Raw genomic sequence first — 20,171 nt, forward strand, 5'->3', positions numbered from 1 at the left:
CGCCTGAATAAGTGACTAATCTTTTTTTGTAGGTAACAATGGTACATCTTTAAAATGCATTTTGTACGTAATGTAAGAAACAACGGTAACCGCGGAACCAGTGTCGATTTCAAATTTTAACTTTCGACCATTGATTTTTACCGTTTCAACCATAGGCTCACCCCTGAAAGATCGAATGTAATACAACTTACCGTCGTCGTCGTTATCGCCCTGACAATCCGCCGATACATTAACGTAATTTACGCTAGTGCACATCTTACGGAGACTTCAAGATTTCAAAGGAGGAGGTTCTCAATTCGGTTGTATGTTTTTTTTTTATGTTTGTTACTCCGTAACTCCGTCATTTCTGGACCGATTTTAAAAATTCTTTTTTTGATTATAAGTATATACATACAGATTGGTCCCGTTTTTGTCAAAAAGTAGTTCTGATGATGGGATCCATGAGGAATCGAGGGAACTCCTCAAATATTAAAGGCATACATATAGTGATTTTAGTATTTTATTTTATTTTATGTTCTTGTCCTCATAATGTTTGTTAAGCAACTTAAGTTTTTAAGACATATTTTTGTCAAGCTCGAGTTCTGATGATGAGACCCACGAGGAACCGAGGGAACTCCTCAAATGTGAAAGGCATACATATAGTGATTTTTATATTTTCATCAACAAATCCAGCATTTACATTTAAAAAAGTGACATTTGATGAAGTGGAACTGCTGATGATGATCAGAATGGAACTCTTCAATGACGCATAGTTTACGTTTGGCGATTTGTTTTCTTCCTTATGGACCCAGACCTAAACTTGGACCCGGACTCGGACCCGGACCCGGGTCTGAACATGGATCTTAACTCGTACCCGGACCCGGACCGAACTCTGACCCAAACTTAGACCCGGACAGCCGGACACGGACCCGGACTCGGATCCGGGCCCAGACCGGGACCCGGAAATGCTACTAGAAAAGTGGGGTAGGTGGGTGGGTGGGTTTTGAACTGCGATTCTCACAGAACAGAACTGCTATCAGAAAAATAGGTTAGGTTAGGTTAGAGCTGTGACCCTTACAGAAACGAAATGCTATCAGAAAAGTAGGTTAGGTTAGGTTAGAACTGCGAACCTTACAAAAACGAAATGCTACTAGAAAAGCGGGTCGTTTTACCTCCTTTTCTACATAATTAGGCAAAAGATGCCGTCTTTTTCATTTCATTGTCTGGAATCTAAGAGTGCACCATCAACAATAAGTGAACTTTCAGCGGCATCCCCCATTGAAGTCGGTTTTTTTTTCTTAAAAATTATTATTACACTTTTTACATGTAAACTTAGCGAAACGACACTGTGACGCACTATGGTTGGTGTAGCCACACACCGAACACTTCACCTTTGCACTTCCCTCGTTTTTACGCATATGTTTTCCGCAAGTTCTACCGCCTTCGCTAGCGTTAACGCGGATACATCCTGAGCGTACAATTTTTCTTTTTCCCTGCCCGGCAGCATCCCCATAACGAAACGGTCACGTAACGCTTCTTCTACGTTATTAAACGCACAGTGCACTGACAGTCCTCGCCACTCCTCGCAGTCTAGCGGCCCACTGCGGGTATGATTCCTGTTGTTGCTGCGCCGCAGAGTAAAAGTTGTGCCGCTCGCCGAACCCGGTTAACTTGGGAGTGAAATGGTCGTCCAGTAATTTTAAAATGTCTTCGTACGGCACTTCTTGGACATCTTTGGGCAACGCCAAATGCGTTGCCAGCTCGTATGAGCTGTCATTGAGTGCGCTTAACAAAATCGCTCGTCGTTTCTGTCCCTGTGCATCTGTAGCCTCTGTAATCACAGATTAATAAATAGCTGTAATATTATTAGCGATGAACCACTGACACACGCGACTTTTAAAAATTTTCCAAACCTGCACATTAAGGTCAAAAGTCGGCAGGACCCCGAAAACAGCACTCATCTTTTTTTAAATGTGGGTAAACGTCGCCACTAATATATATAGGGCCGAGGAGACGAGTGACACGAGCGTTGGTGTATACTGTATAGCACACTACTTTATTGACGTAAGAGATGGGTCGTGGGCGCAGCCACACACACACATGCATGGGTAGTTGCATACATATACAACAGGTTTGTTTACCTATATGATTCTACTAGGTAGTTGAAAGTATTATTTTTTTGGCTGGTACTAAAAGTATTTTATATATTTAATTATCTCATTACCAGTGTTTTTACGTAGCAAATTTCCAATTTTCTACAAAAAACATCATAAAACCTATAATGTTTCATGATCACCTTTGAGAGCGTCTGCCAAGCACTTGCGGCAAGAAAATACTGACAGATTTCTGTGTCTACCCAGTCTACCAGTAAATATCTAACTGCTGCCATAACTATTATTTCAGTATCAGATGGGTAAAATGACCCCCCTGTTTCGGACCGGAAGTGGCTATCTTTTTTTTTCTTTCGGAAAGTTCCGCGTTAGCAGACTATCAAATTCGGACTTAGCAACACTTTTTATGGGAAACCATTGTGCATTTCATCGCGGTATCAAGTTGGTACGAAATTTTACGGCCGGCTCTTCTACCATTAACCTGGCGCCAACTAAATGCCATGAAATCCGTTTGCCGGCGCGGCGCGTTGGATTAATTAAAGCACCTGACGGAGTAGGTATTGTCATCAGTTATTATAGGAGGAGTAGGTACATACCAACACTTTGAGTAGGTATTTAAATATTTCGTAGTTGTCCTAGGTAGGTTTGTTTTATATATTTGTGTATGTTTAAAAGGGGTCAAAAGTAGCTCGAAATGGTTCGTGTAATATTACACACGGTTGCTGCGTCGCCAGTTCCTTTTTTAGAACTTGGCTGGACACGCTGCCGCGTATCTAGATCTAGCGCGTAGGTGAATAATCTACTGCGTCAATTAAATGTAAAGAAACTAAAACTGTTGTACTAATTGGAGAAATTGATTACTCTCGTTATTATTTTATCGATTTGCTCTTGTTCGTGTTTGCTTAGAGCAGAAATGCACGCGTTGGGATTTTGTTTTATTTTCCTCGCTTTTTGGATTCAGAATGTATTTAGTAGTTTGCCATCACTGGTAAGTATAAACTTACTTCGTAGTAGTTACCTATATTATAAAGTAGAAAAAGTTGTACGTCAAATGTGTGTACATATTTTGAAAGTATAAAGTGAAGGTTGATTTATAGCACCCGATCCTGGTGGCGCGCGCTTCCTCAGACTGGATGCCGAGCAGGGTCAACTCTCTCTACTCCGACGTCGGGGCATGGAGTGGGAAATTCGTAAGTTCACATTAACTTCGTTAGAAGGGAGCCGCTTTTTGGTGGCGGGTTCTTGCGTAGGTACAGGCTCCGCAATATGGTAAGCCTAAAGGCGGGATTACATCACTGTGCGGCACTGTGCACAAGCATATTCAGTACAAAAATGTTTGTGTCGCACACTGGTGTAATCCCGCCTTTAAAGGGGCCCACTGACGATCAGTCCCAGTTAGCATTTATACGTCATTATGACGTCCGTTACGTCATAAAGACGACATTATTACGTCATTTTGACGTCGCTGACGTCACTTTGCTATCTGGGGTCCGCCGGACACAGACCTAAAATTTATCGAACAACTGATAGGCCGATATTGTCCGGCGGACGGATAGTCAATGGGCCCCTTAAGGATGAATTGCACGTGGTTGCACTAAGTACGTAGGCAATGCTATTGTTGAAGTTACCTAAGTACCTGTCATTTTTAGGGTTCCGTACCCAAAGGGTAAAAACGGGACCCTATTAGGTACTAAGACTCCGCTGTCTGTCTGTCCGACTGTCTGTCACCAGGCTGTATCTCATGAACCGTGATAGCTAGACAGTTGAAATTTTCACAGATGATGTATTTCTGTTGCCGCTATAACAACAAATACTAAAAAGTACGGAACCCTCGGTGCGCGAGTCCGACTCGCACTTGGCCGATTTTTTATTAAAACAAATAACAAGTGTATTAAAATGCATCTACATTTGATCTACCTTCTATCCACAGAGACCGGTTATGGACGAAATAGAATCCGATGAAGCATTACGTTTCTTCCAGTTCCTCAATTATTTAGATGGGAGCAGTTTTGGAATAGGTAAAATTTCGCGTGTTTAAATTTCAATGGAAGCGTACTGTATTTTTTTTTAATATCCTACGTCGGTGGCAAACAAGCATATGGCCCGCCTGATGTTAAGCAGTCTCCATAGCCTATGTATTACGCCTGCAACTCCAGAGGAGTTACATGCGCGTTGCCGACCCTAACACTCCTCTCCCTCGAGCTCTGGCAACCTTACTCACCGGCAGGAACACAACACTATTAGTAGGGTCTAGTGTTATTTGGCTGCGGTTTTCTGTAAGGTGGAGGTACCTCCCCTGTTGGGCTCTGCTCTAGATCTGGAATGACATCCGCTGTCCTGTGCCCTACCACACAAAGCGAGATGTCATTAACAGTGCCCATACCTCTCTTAAGTAATTAAGTATATAATAGCGTAGTATAAGTAGTAGAGTACCTAACGGGATGGGATGGGTTTAGTTAGTTATATTTTGTTTGATGTATGGGCATGTGATGTGATGTGATGTGGCAGGTCCTATTGACGAGTTCGTGTCGGGCATGCAGCGGCTGTCGGATTACATGAAGCAGCAGAACAGCCGTGAGACGCAGGCGCGCGGCATGCGCGAGCTGGAGGCCATCAACGGCGAAAAAGGCAATTATTGTTCCCATTATAAAAACTATTGATCCCAGTGCTGAGCTGAGGCGTAAGTGACGGAAATAGTTTTTGAAAATTACTTACGAGAAGCATTATGTTTCTCCAGGTTCATTAGAAAGGTAATATTCACACAGAAGTAATTAAGTAAAGGATGACTTACGCTAGAACGGTCCGGGCCCGACACTTCTTTTCTGACAGGTGATCACGTCACGTGATGCTTTCATAGAAAACTGAAATGTCTGGCGCCCCGGCCCGAGCCCGGACCGTTGTAGCTTCAGTTAAGTCCCCGGTAAGCTCGGCCGATTTTCACCTTCCCAACATGAACGGAGTTTCGTTCTCATTTTAAAACTACGTGTTGGATTGTAATGAAACTTTACATACAATCAAATGAGGTATATCTTTTTATATAGCTCTAGTATATAAAACAAACGAAATAGAGCAAAAACAAGTTTTGTATGAAAAACTGAAATTCGCTGTTTTTTTTTTACTATGGTATCTGAAGCTACATAAACTTATACAGACCTAAGGTCTGTTTTTTTTATTCCGTAGATGTTCCGTAGACTAAAATGACGTTTCATGTGTAAACCATGACATTTCTTAGTACCACATGAAATGTCATTTTAGTCTACGGAATAAAAAAATTGAATAGAGATATCTTATCCTATTGTAAGTACATAGTTACAGAACAATCTAGCTAGTCGTTTTAAAATGAGAGCGTAACTACGTTTGTATGGAGAACCGAGCTTGCCGGGGACCATTAAGATTTCTCTTTATGTATGTACAATCGTATCAGATATATCGGAGCGGCTAAGGCGCTCACAAATATCGGAACACGCCTCTATTGTCAAGGCGTTAGAGTGCGTGTTCAGATAATTGTGAACACCAATACTAATGAAAGAATCGGAACTTTCACGAATAGTACCACTTGATATTTAATATTTTACCGCATTTAAGTTATTAACTACTTTTCTGAAGGAAATACTATCAAAACGGTACTGGAGGTGAGCACAGTGATCATGCGCAAGAAGCGCAAGTTCTTTTGCACCGGCGAGGTCAAGGAGCCCATCGTCAACAACAAAATTATTTGCAAGGTAATTTAATTACATACGTTAAAAACACTAATAACTTGTACAAGTCGAGTTCCATCAAGGAGTTCTTATCAAAATAGCCCCAAGGATCAAAGTACTTACCTGATTAACTCCAGTTTTCGGCACAGGATATAGTTGAGAGTTGAGACACAAATTTTGCTGGTATACTAATATGTACAATAAATAAAAATATTCAGGACAGAATCCTGCTGCCGATAGCCGGGACTTCGTGCCGGGACGCCATTATGTACTGGCACCCCGATCTGACCGAGGAGCACTACTGCGTGGGCGCGCTGGAGGCGCAGAGCCCCGTTCACATCCTGGACACGGAAGGTAATGCACACGCATAAACAAGTGCAACAGTCGGCGCTCGCTCGTATTGGACACACTACCTAACGGTGCAGCGGCGGCGGGTGAACAAAACTGTTGCCCGGAGCTTCGCTCTGGCATGGGACCTCGCGCAACAAACCGCGCAAATCTTGTTTGCTTAGACGCACGACCCTTGCACATTCTTAGTAACGCATACTTAAAATGCCCATTAAGTACAACAGCCTGGGCTTATACTGGGACACACTACCTGCCGCACAGCTCCTGCACAGCCTCCACATGAAGCATTAACATTCAAATATTAATTCTGGTACCTATATATTAATAGCCCGAGGGGTTCGTACCAGGACATTCGCTTTGGAAAGACACAGAGAACTGTGCACATCCTTGAAAAACACTCGTGATAAAATAATACCTCTATTCTACCTCTCCAACCAATCAGGGTTTCCCGCGTACTATTATACTCGTATAACCTTAACATATTCGCTGCGTTACGGGAAGCATTTGGCCGTATAGTGCACTGCCTTATAGTAATATAGTTCAGATCCGGAAACCGCTTTCAACTATTAGTATGTTATTTGGCATAGTATTGGGTTTATAAAACTGCCGAGAGACAGCGGCGCCGGCCATCTACTTCAGCGGAATGACGTCATCAAAATGACTCCCGCCTCGTTGAGAATATTGCACCCAAACTATGCATTGCACATACACGTGTGTGGTATTAAACGAAAGCCAATTAAATATTCTATATTTCATTTCTACACTATACCTATATACCAAAATATACAATAGTTTAAGAGAAATTTAAAAAGAAATCACAATGATGAAAAATAAAATTCGATTATTTGGGTTTTACAACCAAACCAAAAGTCGGACGTTAAAGCAATGTACTACAACAATAAAGCTGATGTCTCAAGCCATACACTGATACCAAAAAATCAAAATCAGACCAAAAATGTGAAAACTATGCATCAAAACGTAGGTATTTGCTAGAACAAATGCATAAAAGTTACAAAAATAAAAATTGGTCATTTTCAGGATAATCCGCAAAAGCTTCTAGTATGTTATTAGCCATATAAAAAGGATCATAAAACTGTTGGAGGACAATCTCTATAGTGTCTGGGTGACAAATAATGGCGTCATACATGTGACCACTACCGAAAATTGCAAAATCTAAATTATAACTATACCATGAGTCATACATACACGAGTGCTATATCAAACGAAAGGTTATTAAATATATTATGATTCGTTAATACATTATTTATAAAAACAATGTATATTTTAGGAGCTACAAACAAAGATAAACCACTTTTTATAAGAAAAGTTCGTGTATATATATTTTATAGCTCAACTAAAAACGTTATAACAATGTCGCGTCTAATATAAAAGAAACCAGTTATTTAACTATACGTCACAGCTTAAATTTATAATTTCCTAATTTCCGACAAAAACTGTGGAAGTTGTACAAAAAAAACTAAAGCGCGCCAACAATTTTACCTTAATGCGCTCAATCGCTCATAATATTATGCAAAGAATAGTCCTAATTATTGGGTATTAAATGAAAGAACATTACATAAAACACATGAAAACGATATGTTGAAGTGGAATCATAATTTATAAAGTGAATCCCATATATCCCGATATTCTTACTTCAAGTCTATTCTATTTCAAAAGAAAAAATATACGGGAAGTATTTTTGCGTAACGCACTGAAAGGTGAATCGTCGATACAAATGGTATTGTATATCGATGCCGTACCCCATCACCCCGTGTCGCACTATGACGGGACCCTCTGGTCGCATATAGCGGAAGCCGTGACCCGCAGTTCCTAAAAAAAATTCCCCGGGGGGGAATGATAGTACTATGCCTTATGGGAAACGGTCGAAGAGATAGTTCAGATCCGGAAACCGCTACCAAATTTTAGTATGCTGTTGGGCATAGTACTGGGTCTCCAAAACTGCCGGGAGACAGTGGCGACGGCCATCTACTTCAGCGGAATGACGTCATCAAAATGACTCTCGCCTCGTTGCGAATATTGCATTTTGTACCCAAACTATGCATTGCACATACACGTGTGGAGTATTAAACGAAAGCCAATAAAATCTATAATCTATAACCAATATATAAACGTAAAAGTCCTGACTGACTGACTGACTGACTGACTGACTCACTTAAATCAACGCCCAGCCCAAACCGTTGGACCTAGAGAGCTGAATTTTTCACAATAGGTAGTTTTTATAACGTTAGTATCCACTAAGAAGGGGTTTTTCAAAATTCATCCCCTAAGGCAGGGGTCGGCAACCTTTTAGCAGCCAAGGGCCACATAGCGGTTAGCAAAATTGCAGCGGGCCGCACACTGTTAATAATTCGTGAATTTATTAGACAAAACGTCGTTTCTCAAAAAGGACTACTTTTAATATACATTTTTATGCAAAGAGTGTCGCGATTCAGAGCGCGCTTCGCCCGCTCTTACATGAAGGGCGCCTGCGGCGTCCCTCACACTAAAAAGTCGGATGATGCCCGACATTCAGCGCGCTCTTACATACAGGGCGCCCCTGTATGTAAGCCCCTTATCTTACATGCAAGGCTCCTGCGGTGTCCCTCACAGTTATTCAGCGCCCTTCGCGAGCTCTTACATACAGGGCGCCCCTGTATGTAAGGCCTTTATCTTACATGTAGGGCTCCTGCGGCGTCCTTCACAGTTATTCAGCGCCCTTCGTGCGCTCTTACATACAGGGCGCCTGCGGCGCCCCTCAGGTCGGGCAGAGCCCGACATTCATCGCGCTTGGCGCGCTCTTACATGCAGGGCGCCTGCGGCGCTCCTCACACTTAAAGGTCGGGCGAAGCTCGACATTCAGCGAAGCGCGCTCCGCGCGCATTTACATGCAGGGCACCTGCTCCACACTTAAAGGTCGGGCGAAGCCCGACATTCAGCAAACCCTCCACACTTACAGGTCGGGCGAAACCCAACATTCAACGCGCCTCGCGCGCTCTTACATTGCGATAGGCAGACACTCATATTGGCATGTCTGTGCATATTGAGTAATCAGCACATTTAATGTAGATCTTGTGATAATGGGTCCCAACCCTAAAAAATAAATTGAAATGAAAGACTTTTCTTTTTCACTAGATCACTTTAGTGACGTAGGACTGATGTAACCCGGAGGCTCGCGGGCCGCAAGCGAGCAGTTCGCGGGCCGCATGCGGCCCGCGGGCCGCCGGTTGCCGACCCCTGCCCTAAGGGGATGAAATGAGGGCCCAAAGTTTGTATGGGGTTCAAGTTTTGTTTTAAGCTATGAATTCGAACCTCGGGTAAAAGATATACTATTAAAAAACAAGAAAACTAATTTCAGCGTTTTTGAAAATTCACCTAAGGTGGTGGTAAAAGGGGTAGAAAATTTGTATGGAGATCGTAAATTTTATTAAATGCGAGACTTAAAACTTTGCATATAGACATATTATTAGAATACAGGAAAAGTAATTTCAGCGTTTTTAAAAATTCAGCCCCTAAAAGGGTTAAAAAGGGGTTGAAAATTTGAAACCATTAAAAATGCTTTGAAACTTCTTAGAAAGGCATAATAGCCGCTTACAAAGAAAAAGATTTCGACGTTTTTGGAAATGTAACCCCTACGGGGGTTAAAAAGGGGATGAGAGTTTGTCTTGGGGTTCAAATTTTATTATAAGCTAGGGACTTGAACAAAAGTATTATATTAAAAACCGGCCAAGTGCGAGTCGGACTCGCGTTCCAAGGGTTCCGTACATTACACAATTTAAACAATGTGTTTTTAAAGTGAAATGTCTTTAAAAAACCCGCAGGGGTCGGATCAAAAACTAAGTAATTAAGCCCGACTCACGCTTGACTGCACATTTCTAATAGGTTTTCCGTTGATCTATAAGTAAAGATCTATTTTGTATTTTTTTCAAAATTTTTGACCCAGTAGTTTTGGAGATAAAGGGGGGGGGGGGGAATGGTCATTTTTGCCTATTTTCTTGAATAACTATTAAACTGTCTATCTTAAAATTATCAAAAATATCTATTTGACAATGAGCTATTTCATTTTATATGTAACACGATATAGTTTGACAAACTTTATTTTTTTATTTTCTCAACACACAAACTTACATATGTGTACCAAATTTCAACTTCATTGGTCCAGAGGTTTTGGAGAAAATAGGCTGTGACAGACGGACAGACGGACAGACAGACAGACAGACAGACAGACGCACGAGTGATCCGTTTTTTCATAAGGGTTCCGTTTTTTCCTTTTGAGGTACAGAACCCTAAAAAACAGATTTCAGCGTTTTTAAAAATTCATCCCCCAAGGTGGTGAAAAGGGGGTTGAAAGTTTGTATGGAGATCAAACATCTTATTAAGTGCGGGACTTGAATCTTTGTATAAAGGTATATTATTAGCATAAAAGAAAAGTAATTCCAGCGATTTTAAAAATTCACCCCTTAAAGGGGTTGAAAAGTGGTTGAAAGTTTGTATAGGGTTAAAATTTTATTTTAAGCTAGGAATTGGAAACTTTGTAAAAAAGGTATATCATTAAAAGAGTAGCAAACAGATTTTAGCGTTTTTGAAAATTCATCCCCCAAGGTGGTGAAAAGGGGGTTGAAAGTTTGTATGGAGGTCAAACATTTCTTTGAGTGCGGGACTTGAATCTTTGTATAAAGTCATATTATTAGAATACAAGAAAAGTAATTTAAGCGTTTTTAAATATTCATCTCCTAAAAGGGTTCAAAAGGGGTTGAAAGTTTGAATCCATTACAAATGCCTTGAAACTTCTTAGAAAGGCATTGTATAATATTACAAAAAAAAGCTATTTCAACGTTCTTAATAATTCAACCCCTAAGGAGTTAAAAAGGGGATTTAAGTTTATATGTAGTACAAGTTTTCGTTTAAGCTAGGAACATGCAACTTGGTCAAAGGTCATTATATTAAAATAGACGAAAACTGATTGCACCGTGTTTGAAAAGTTTGTATTAATAAAGTTTGCATCGGGAGCGAACATTTTTTTTAAATAGTGGACTTGAAAATCTAATGTTGAGAGGGATTCTATCAAGAACAATTTTTTTGTCGGTTAGGGGCTTGAAACTTCGTACTTTGTGAAAGACAAATTTCATGCGTTGTATAATTATTAACAAATGATTAACCGTCCCTATTGATATCTTTTGCTACATAATGTTCTATGCCCATGTAAAATATATAAACACCAACATACAAATCCACGCGTACGAAGTCGCGGGAAACAACTAGTATTATATATTTCACTAATACACTATGGACCAAAATATACAATAGTTTAAGAGAAATTTATAAAAAAATCAAAATGATGAAAAAAAAAATCGATTATTTGGGTTTTTCAACCAAAGTGAAAGTCTGACGTTAAAGCAATGTACTACAAAATTAAAGCTGATGTCTCAAGCCATACACTGATATCAAAATAATTAAAATCAGACCAAAAATGTGAAAATTATGCATCAAAATGTAGGTATTTGCTAGAACAAATGCATGAAAGTTAAAAAAATCGAAATTGGTCAATTTCAGGATAATCCGCATTAGCTTCTAGTGTGTTATTAGCAATATAAAAAGGATCATAAAACTGCTAGGCGACAATCTCTATAGTGCCTGAGTGACAAATAATGGCGTCATACATGTGACCGCTGCCGAAATTTGCAAAATCTAAATTATAACTATACCGTGAGTCATACATACACGTGTGCTATATCAAACGAAAGGTTACTAAATATATTATGATTCGTGAATACATTATTTATAAAAACAATGTATATATTAGGAACTACAAACAAAGAAAAACCACTTTTTTTGAGAAAAGTTCGTGTATATATATTTTATAGCTCAACTAAAAACGTTATAACAATGTTGCGTCTAATATAAAAGAAACCAGTTATTCACCTATACGTCACAGCTTAAATTTTTAATTTCCGATAAAAACTGTGGAAGTTGTACCGAAAAAACTAAAGCGCGCCAACAATTCTACCTTCATGCGCTCTTATTATGCAAAGAATAGTCCTAATTATGGGGTATTAAATTAAAGAACATTACATAAAATACATGAAAACGACATTTTGGAGTGGAATCATAATTTATAAAAATGAATTTGAAAAAAAAAAATGACTTCTAAGCTAGGTAAAAAAACCTGTTACAGAAGTCAGTGTCGTCTCCCAGACAATAGAAATAGGCAGAATGTGCTGTCTACGTGTGATGTATTGTTTACATGGAACTACTGAACTGATTTTGATAAATGAGGCGTCAAATTCATTCGCCTTTGTAGCCCAGGTGCACTAAACTTAAATTTTAACCGACTTTCAAAGTGCTCCTCCAGGTATAACCTTACAATCTTTATAATTGCCAAGATGTCTTCGTCTTGCTAGTGTATAGTCGATTTGCGTAATATTCCTGCCACTTTTGTATGTGATTAGGTGGTTTTCTTTCTTTTTGAAAAATGTATTTATTATGGCTAAGTCGCAGCTAGACGCGAACTGTCAGAACGGTTTCTCCATCACTGTTTCTAGTTCCGAAGCCGAAGCCGCCGTGCCATCTTTCGACATTAGTATTTTGTACACCAACGTGACCATTTAAGTCCGCTCCTATATGCAGAGCCTCTTCAGGTGGTATATTTTGGATTAATTTGTAAAGGTCATCCCAGAAAGCTTCTTTTTCGCTAGCTGATGTGCCACTTTGAGGAGCATACGCCGATATTATATTAAAGCATGGTTGATTGTCTAGGGCGATTTTAGCTGACATAAGTCGGTCGCATATCCGGTTGATGCTGACGATTCTTTCTGACAGTTGTTCTGATAGTACTATGCCTACCCCGTTCCTGCCAGTAGTAGTTCCGTTGTAAACAAGTTTGAACCCATTGCCGATCTCTCTTGATTTTGACCCCTTCCACTTGGTCTCCTGAACACAACATGCATCTATTTGTCGTCTTTTTAGAATTTCACTAAGTTCGGCACTTCTGCCCGTCATGGAACCCACGTTCCAGGTAGCCATTCGCAGTGATGTTGTGCATATGTGTCTTCGACCGTCGCTTACGGGGGACGCCCTATTATTCTTCTTCTTCGCATTCGCATTCTCGACGCCACGATCGTCGCTTAAGGGGGACGCCCTAGTGGTTATCATCGTTCTTTTATAATGTACTTTCATGGACAAGGAATTTTAGAGTTGGCTTTGTTGATTTTACGGCCGGTTGCGACCTGATGCCAAGACAGTAATCCTCCTTAAGACTATGAGTGCCGCCGTTGGACCTGAAGGTCTCTTCCGCCGCCATCTCTTTTGCACCACCCTGCCTAGCAGTGCAACTCCAGAGTGACCTAGAGATGCCAATATGTGGCATTAGCTCAACAGTGGGGTCTGGTTGCCTCCTGCGCCTACTCTGCCGTACCAATGAACTTCATTTCCGCCTTCGTAGCCGTTGAGGTCTTCACCCGTAACCCTGGGCATGGGATTCGCGCTATACCCCGCGAAACTTGGTCCCTGCTCGAACTTAGCCATCACACACTCCGGCCTACTGAAGTGGAGATGTTGCCCGCCTCCGCGACTGGGACGCGCCGAGCAGGAGTTACCCTAGTAGACCATAGAGAATGGAGTGACGTCACGGACGGTAACACACACTGTCACGCTCGCGGTACTTCCTTTGATTAAAAAAGTAATCGTGAGTTTTACCTGCAACCAGTCATCGGCGTGTGTATCTATGTGCTCTAAACCTGTGTGAGTGTGATAGTGCAATAAAATTGATAACGACTTTTACTGTGTATCACTGAGTGACTTTTTGCATGTGGTGGGTAGGTGCTAATTAGGAAAATACAAACAGTTTATTCACATAATTTTCATACCTTTTTTTAATTACATACAAGTTGGTACTACGGCATACACTTACAGACTTTTTAATAACACCACCTCAGTCCGAACATTATCATTTTATATAAATTATATCATAATCTGTGATTATATATAGACACTGTTTTCATATTAGCGCCATCTAGTGGCTCCCGTAGGAACTCTTAAGCTTCTTGCGATTGAACCCATAACGAGCAAAATGGTTGTCTGCGCCGCGGCTTGTGGCAAACCTCTTGGGGCGACAGGTGTCGCTAGGTGCGGCTGCGGCCAATCTTACCATAGTAGTGACTCGGGAGATTTTAAACATGATCGATACAACTACTTCATAACCACCATAGTAAACTTTTCTCTCGGTGTGGGTTCCTCGGTCATGAAAAACTTACAAAATAATAATTTGTTTCAATAAATCTATAATTTACATTATTGTCGAGAGATATTCTTACCGTGTAGTCGTATAAGCTTCATAACCCATTCTACGAAAAATATCTTATGTGGGAATTATTGTTTAAGTAGTATAAAAGATTTAAAAAAAAGTTTTATTTCTCAAAAACGGGAACTGATATCAAGTTGTTACTTTACAGACAGGTATTCAATATGATATAGAATTATTCACCCATGTAGAAAAATTTGTAAATGTGCATTTAATGTAACTTAAACTTTATATTGACTCCACTAGTATCATTTTATGATTAATATGTACAGTATCTGCAGTACAGTTCCATAATTCTCGTAAAATAGGTATTGAAGTAGAGTGAGAAGTGTGCCAGTTTGTAAAATTGAAAAATTAAAAAAAAATTGTTAATGATATTATTTTCAAAATTGCTTTTTTGGAGTTAGACATAAGGATATCACGTATCATTTGTGTTATATTGTACAAAAAAAATCAGCCATATCGTATCTGGAGGAGCCCAAACTTGGTGTGTTTCGAAAATTCTTTTTGTTTTAATTAAAAAAGAATGACCGGAATGAAATGATGTGATATATTTTTAGAATCGTCTCAAAAAGCCCTTTCGTATGATACCACACAAAAGGTTTTAGAAAAAATGTTTTTTTCCATACAAAAAAAAATAATGTTTTACCACTCCCCCCCCCCAAATTGTAAGTCATAATACAAATCTTTAGTCAGAATTATTCCTGAATATAACTGGGTTTTTGTCATAAATGAGTTAAGTATGTCATAATTTATATAGTCATTAATTTAATTCGCATAAAATTTTAAGTCATCTGCTTGTTATCCATAATTGTTTTTCGTTCGAAGTATTGCAGCGCATAGTATTAATATAGACATAAAAAATTAAGTCATATATTTAGTGGTCATAATATGTTTTTTTCATAAATGTTACAAAGCATGAATAATAAATATGTATGGTTGTAAGGAACCCATGAAACAAATATAACTTTAGCCATAATCATAACCAAACAAAGACCGTATAAAAGAGGAGATCGAAGGAGAGGACTTCAGTAGGAGTAACGGTTTTATAAAAGAAACTAATCATAGTCATAGATTTATTTAAATAGTAGGTAGGTTAGGTTCGTTAGGTTTGTTAAGATGTTCGAAGGAGAAACTACGCAGAAATAGGAGCCCCGCGTGAGCGGGGCTCCGTCGAATTAAGTGTTTGGACAGAGATTAGGGAAAAGGTTATGGAGGAGGGTGTATGTATATACGGCTATCAATAACTAAGTATGCCTTAAACAATTATGGTTGCAAATTATTATGCTTCAAAACGTTAAGGGCCCACCACACTCATGCGCGAAGCCGCGAACGTAAGTGTGGCGTCGATTTCGCAGATTGTTCACGCCTTCGCGCCTAGTCTAGTTCACCGTTTTTTGTCGGTTTATTAGCCCGCGTCAAAGGAGGCGCGAAGCGCGAACTGGCAAAACTCCACATTACACACTATCTTGACTCATATGTGGCAAGATAAATAATAATTATATTATAAAAAGCGGCCAGTGCATAGTTGGTGTCACAGATATTTTTGAAAATTAAACACCTGATTTTGCTGATCATTAAATTTATTTAAGTAGGTTTAGCAACTTTGGAAAAAGAAAAAAAAGAGTGATCGCCACAAGAGAGTCGTGGCACGTGTTAGATGAATAGTATTCGCAGGATCTTTCTTACTTTGCGTGGACCAAGCGCTCACCTACCTTTTTACCAGTAAATTCCTGCAACGTGCCACGGAAATCAATCTTCTTATGAATAAAAATGCCACGGAAATCGTTCTTATGAAAAATGCCACGGAAATCAATCTTCTTAATAAAAAAGGCTAGTTGGCAACGCTGGTACCAGTAAGGAACAGCCAGGAGTGAAGGCTGCGAGTAAAACAAATGTAACAGTAATTTAAATTATGAAAATATGCAAAGGAAGCCATTGAATAGATTATCTTTGCCTAAAATTGTTGATTTAGTTGAATTTTCTTAATCAAAAGGTTGGTCACTTTCCTCTTGAGAGAAAGAGAGAGTGAGAGAGATGCGTAGAGAACAGGCTTAGGCCTATGGTGCACCGGTCACGCTCAGGCTGATGTCGGAGCCGTAGGATGAACTATGCCGGTGTGGCATGGCATGCGCCATGGTCCGCGTCCAAAAACGCAGTGGCAAAATGTTTTCCGAAAAGAAAAACTGCGGACGAAGAGAAGGGCCACTCTAAAGTGAAGAAATGAAAACAAATAAAATAAAAGATCGAACGGAGTTACCCGCGACAAAAAGCGGTTTTCCCAATTTCTAAAGCGACGTTTACCAACGTTTAAAACTTTCGTTATCATCAATAACCACGGTAACTGCTACTGATGGGCAGAATTACTTTTATTCCGTGAAAAGCTTTGAAGACCACATCAAAATCACATCTCACATGAGCACATGACACATTCCGCTTTTTTATTAACCGACTTCAATTTCATAGAAGGAGGAGGTTCTGTATTTGATTTGGGCTATTTTTTTTTAATGTATGTTCATTTTTTTATTCGAAAGGAACTACTTTTAAGTTGGTCCAATATTAATCTGGTTCTGATCTGATGATGGGATCCCTGAGGAATTGAGGGAACTCCTCAATTTATAAAGGCACATGTATGGTGATTTAAATGTTTTCATAAGCAACTTGAGCATTTTCTCTCGAAAATGACCAATTTGATGAAGTGGACCTGATGATGATGATTGTTTTGATGATAGTGATGATGATTTTTTTAATGTATGATGTTAAGCGATTACTCCGAGACCCGTTGTCCGACTTGAACAATGGTGCTGTTCTGAGGATGGGATTCATGAGGAATTAAGGGAACTCCTCAATTTTTAAAGGCACATGTATGGTGATTCGGGTGTTTTCTTAAGCAATTCGAGCATTTTCTCTCGAAAACCACCAATTTGAAGAAGTGGAGCTGATGATGATGATTGTTTTGATAATAATGATTGTTTTGATGATAATGATTTCAGCGATTACTCCGGCACCCATGATTCGATTTGAGTAATTCTTTTTCCGTTTGAAAGAAGTTACCTCCAAAGTGTTTTCGTAACATTTTTGGTTTTGATCTGATGATGGAATCCGTGAGGAATTGAGGGAACTCCTCAATTTTTAAAGGCACGTGTATGGTGATTTCGGTGTTTTCTAAAGTTACTCAAGCATTTCCTTACTTTGTACACTAATATGCCAGTACGAGCGAGATGCATAAACAGTAAGCACGCGATAGCGAATATATAGGTAGTGTTGGAAACAACCAAAGAGACTAGAGGTGAGGGGTAGGTGTGAGAGGTGAAGGTAGAGGGTATTAGTGTTTGGGGGGTTTGAGGTTGGGGATGAGGGGAGGGGAGTTGATGGGTCGGGGACTGAGTGGTTGGGAGTTAAGGTATTGGGGGTTAGGGTGAGGAGTTAAGGGGTCTGAGGTTAGGGGTCGGGGAGTGGCGGTTGAAGGGTTGGTGGTTTAGGGTCGAGGGGTTCAGTGATCAGGGGTTGATGTGCTGTGAGTTTGAGTGATCGGGGGGTTTGAGGGATTGGGTCAGAGGCGGGGCGGAGAGTGGATTTAGTGACAGGAATGATTTCCCAGACGGACTCGAGGAAAATTCTGATTATTTAATAAAGTTTACGAATTTAGAGTTAAACATGATTGTTTTTCATTCATACGTCACGCTCTTAACAATGTCTTAAGAGTATGTCGAAGTCGGTGCCAAGCCAAGTAGTAACAATATCAGTCAAAAATGATCAGCTTTATGTCTACAAATCCCATTACAACTGTACAAATATTATAAACGTGAAAGTAATTCTGTCTCCCTCTTTGTTACCATTTCATGGCTAAACAACTGAACCGCTTTAACTGAAAAGAAATGCTCTTTCAAAAATACGACAACAAATAAACGCATCAGATTTACACTAATGTGCCGACAAGCATGGTACGGCTTGCGCTAAGAAGGTTCACCGTGTGTTCTGTTCTGAGGTGTGTTCTTAAATACCTACAGAAAGTTCGTTTGTTGTCGTCGTGTAACGCTGCGTCTTACATAGGCGAACACTCGCGAACGCGAAGAGAAACGACGCGGCGCGGCGCGGCCGGCCCTAGGCGTTCGCGTTGGCAACGGGATCGCCCACGTAGGACACTTCTAATAGGTATCAAAGGATTAATTAAGGCGCCGTGCCGCGCCGCTTCGCGTTCGCGTGTTGTTCGCCTACGTAGTAGGCTGCGTTAGGCAATCCAACGTACATACTTATATAGCCGCATCCTTATCGAATTGTACCAAAATAACTATGAATATACGGTTCAAAATTTGGCTTGGCACCGACTTCAAACATATCAGTTGGTAACGCATATACTTAAACACGGAACCATAAAAAGGATAATATTTTATTTCATCCTTTTTGAAGTCAGTTTATCTTTTTTTTTATACCTATAAAAGTTTTTATTATTTTGGCAGTTGTCAAAGCAAACTGTCGAGAATGAACTTGTAAAAAAGTTTCTGCCAAAGCGTAATGCCCGCGAATAGTTGTGCGAGTAAAACATGTTATCTACCAATGCCGCCAGCACATGATCATCATCATCATCATCACGGTTATTTTGATAAGCCAAAAATTTTCCTGCAGGTGATATGTTCTGCAAAGGGGATGACTATTCCAAGAGAGAATATTTGCTCGCGTGCGACTTCTACGAGGACCAAGAGGCCCCGGTGGCGGACCTCATGCAGTACTACCCGGACCCGGACCCTGAAATCAATCCCAAATTGTTTTGGCCCAGTAACAAATGATTTCATCATAAAGATATATAAGTAACTATCTAAGATATATAACTACCTATCTATTATGTTTTAACTTTTATTGATAGTTTTACCTAATTTACCTCAATTTTAACTTAACGAACAAGGGCCTGACACTCTTTAGTGGGGTTTAGACTAGGGAGAACTTGCATGCAATTTTCGTTACATTGCGGTATCTGATCAAACTTTTGAATACAGTTTACTTTAGTAGTCGGCAATGTAACTTAAATTGCATGCAAGTTCTTGCTAGTCTAAACCTCGCTTTAGATAGTGAAAGATAGTCTTATTGCGATTCCCAAGGGCCTGACACTCTTTGATAGAGAAAGATAGTCTTATTGCGATTCCTATAAGAGGAATGAGAAAATAGTGCCATGCTTTGTCCTTATCACCGACCGGGTTTTTTTTCATGGTCGGGTTATGGCAGCATAGGTAGGAGGCGATGGCGAAATACCGAAGTTTATAAGAGTGAAAGAGAAAAAGGATTATGCTGCCATACATTAACCTGTCAATACATGAATATGTCTTTCTCTTACCCCTGGTCGCTCGGTTTCATGTCTATAACTACTATACTATGTCTATGGCGATTCCTATAAGAGGAAAGAGAAAATAGTGCCATGCTTTGTTCTTATCACCGATCGGGTTTTTTTTCATGGTTGGGTTATGGCAGCATAGGTAGGAGGCGATGGCGAAATACCGAAATTTATAAGAGTGAAAGAGAAAAAGGATTACGCTGCCATACATTAACCTGTCAATACATGAATGTGTTTTTCTCTTACCCCTGATCGCTCGGTTTCATGTCTATAACTACTATACTATGTCTATGTTAACGAAAGATGAAAAAAAAAACCGTCTAAGGGTAAAGGGGCGCTTGGCGATTTTTTAATCGACTTCCAAAAAGGAGGTTATCAATTCGACCGTATTTTTTTTATATATACCTATGTTA

At 39.9% G+C, this 20,171-nt stretch overlaps 1 protein-coding gene across 1 annotated transcript; it reads left to right on the plus strand.

Moving 5' to 3' along the window:
- Positions 1-2,918: 2,918 nt before the first annotated feature.
- Positions 2,919-19,244, plus strand: LOC134754490 (uncharacterized). Its single transcript, XM_063690823.1, has 7 exons — positions 2,919-3,078; positions 3,188-3,280; positions 4,021-4,108; positions 4,599-4,718; positions 5,697-5,812; positions 6,007-6,142; positions 19,059-19,244. Exons 1-7 carry the CDS (start codon positions 3,004-3,006, stop codon positions 19,217-19,219), a joined length of 789 nt encoding a protein of 262 aa, XP_063546893.1. The 5' UTR covers positions 2,919-3,003; the 3' UTR covers positions 19,220-19,244.
- The last annotated feature ends 927 nt before the right edge of the window (positions 19,245-20,171 follow it).

The sequence above is a fragment of the Cydia strobilella genome, chromosome Z, assembly GCF_947568885.1.
Source record: "Cydia strobilella chromosome Z, ilCydStro3.1, whole genome shotgun sequence".
In the NCBI taxonomy this organism is placed as follows: domain Eukaryota; kingdom Metazoa; phylum Arthropoda; class Insecta; order Lepidoptera; family Tortricidae; genus Cydia; species Cydia strobilella.

Bases quoted from the DNA above. Each gene is read 5' to 3' on its own strand.
- LOC134754490 (XM_063690823.1), top strand. From the start codon at position 3,004: ATGCACGCGTTGGGATTTTGTTTTATTTTCCTCGCTTTTTGGATTCAG. The intron at 3,079-3,187 runs GTAAGTATAAAC...GTTGATTTATAG, and splicing joins TTAGTAGTTTGCCATCACTG to CACCCGATCCTGGTGGCGCG. The intron at 4,109-4,598 runs GTAAAATTTCGC...GTGATGTGGCAG, and splicing joins TGGGAGCAGTTTTGGAATAG to GTCCTATTGACGAGTTCGTG.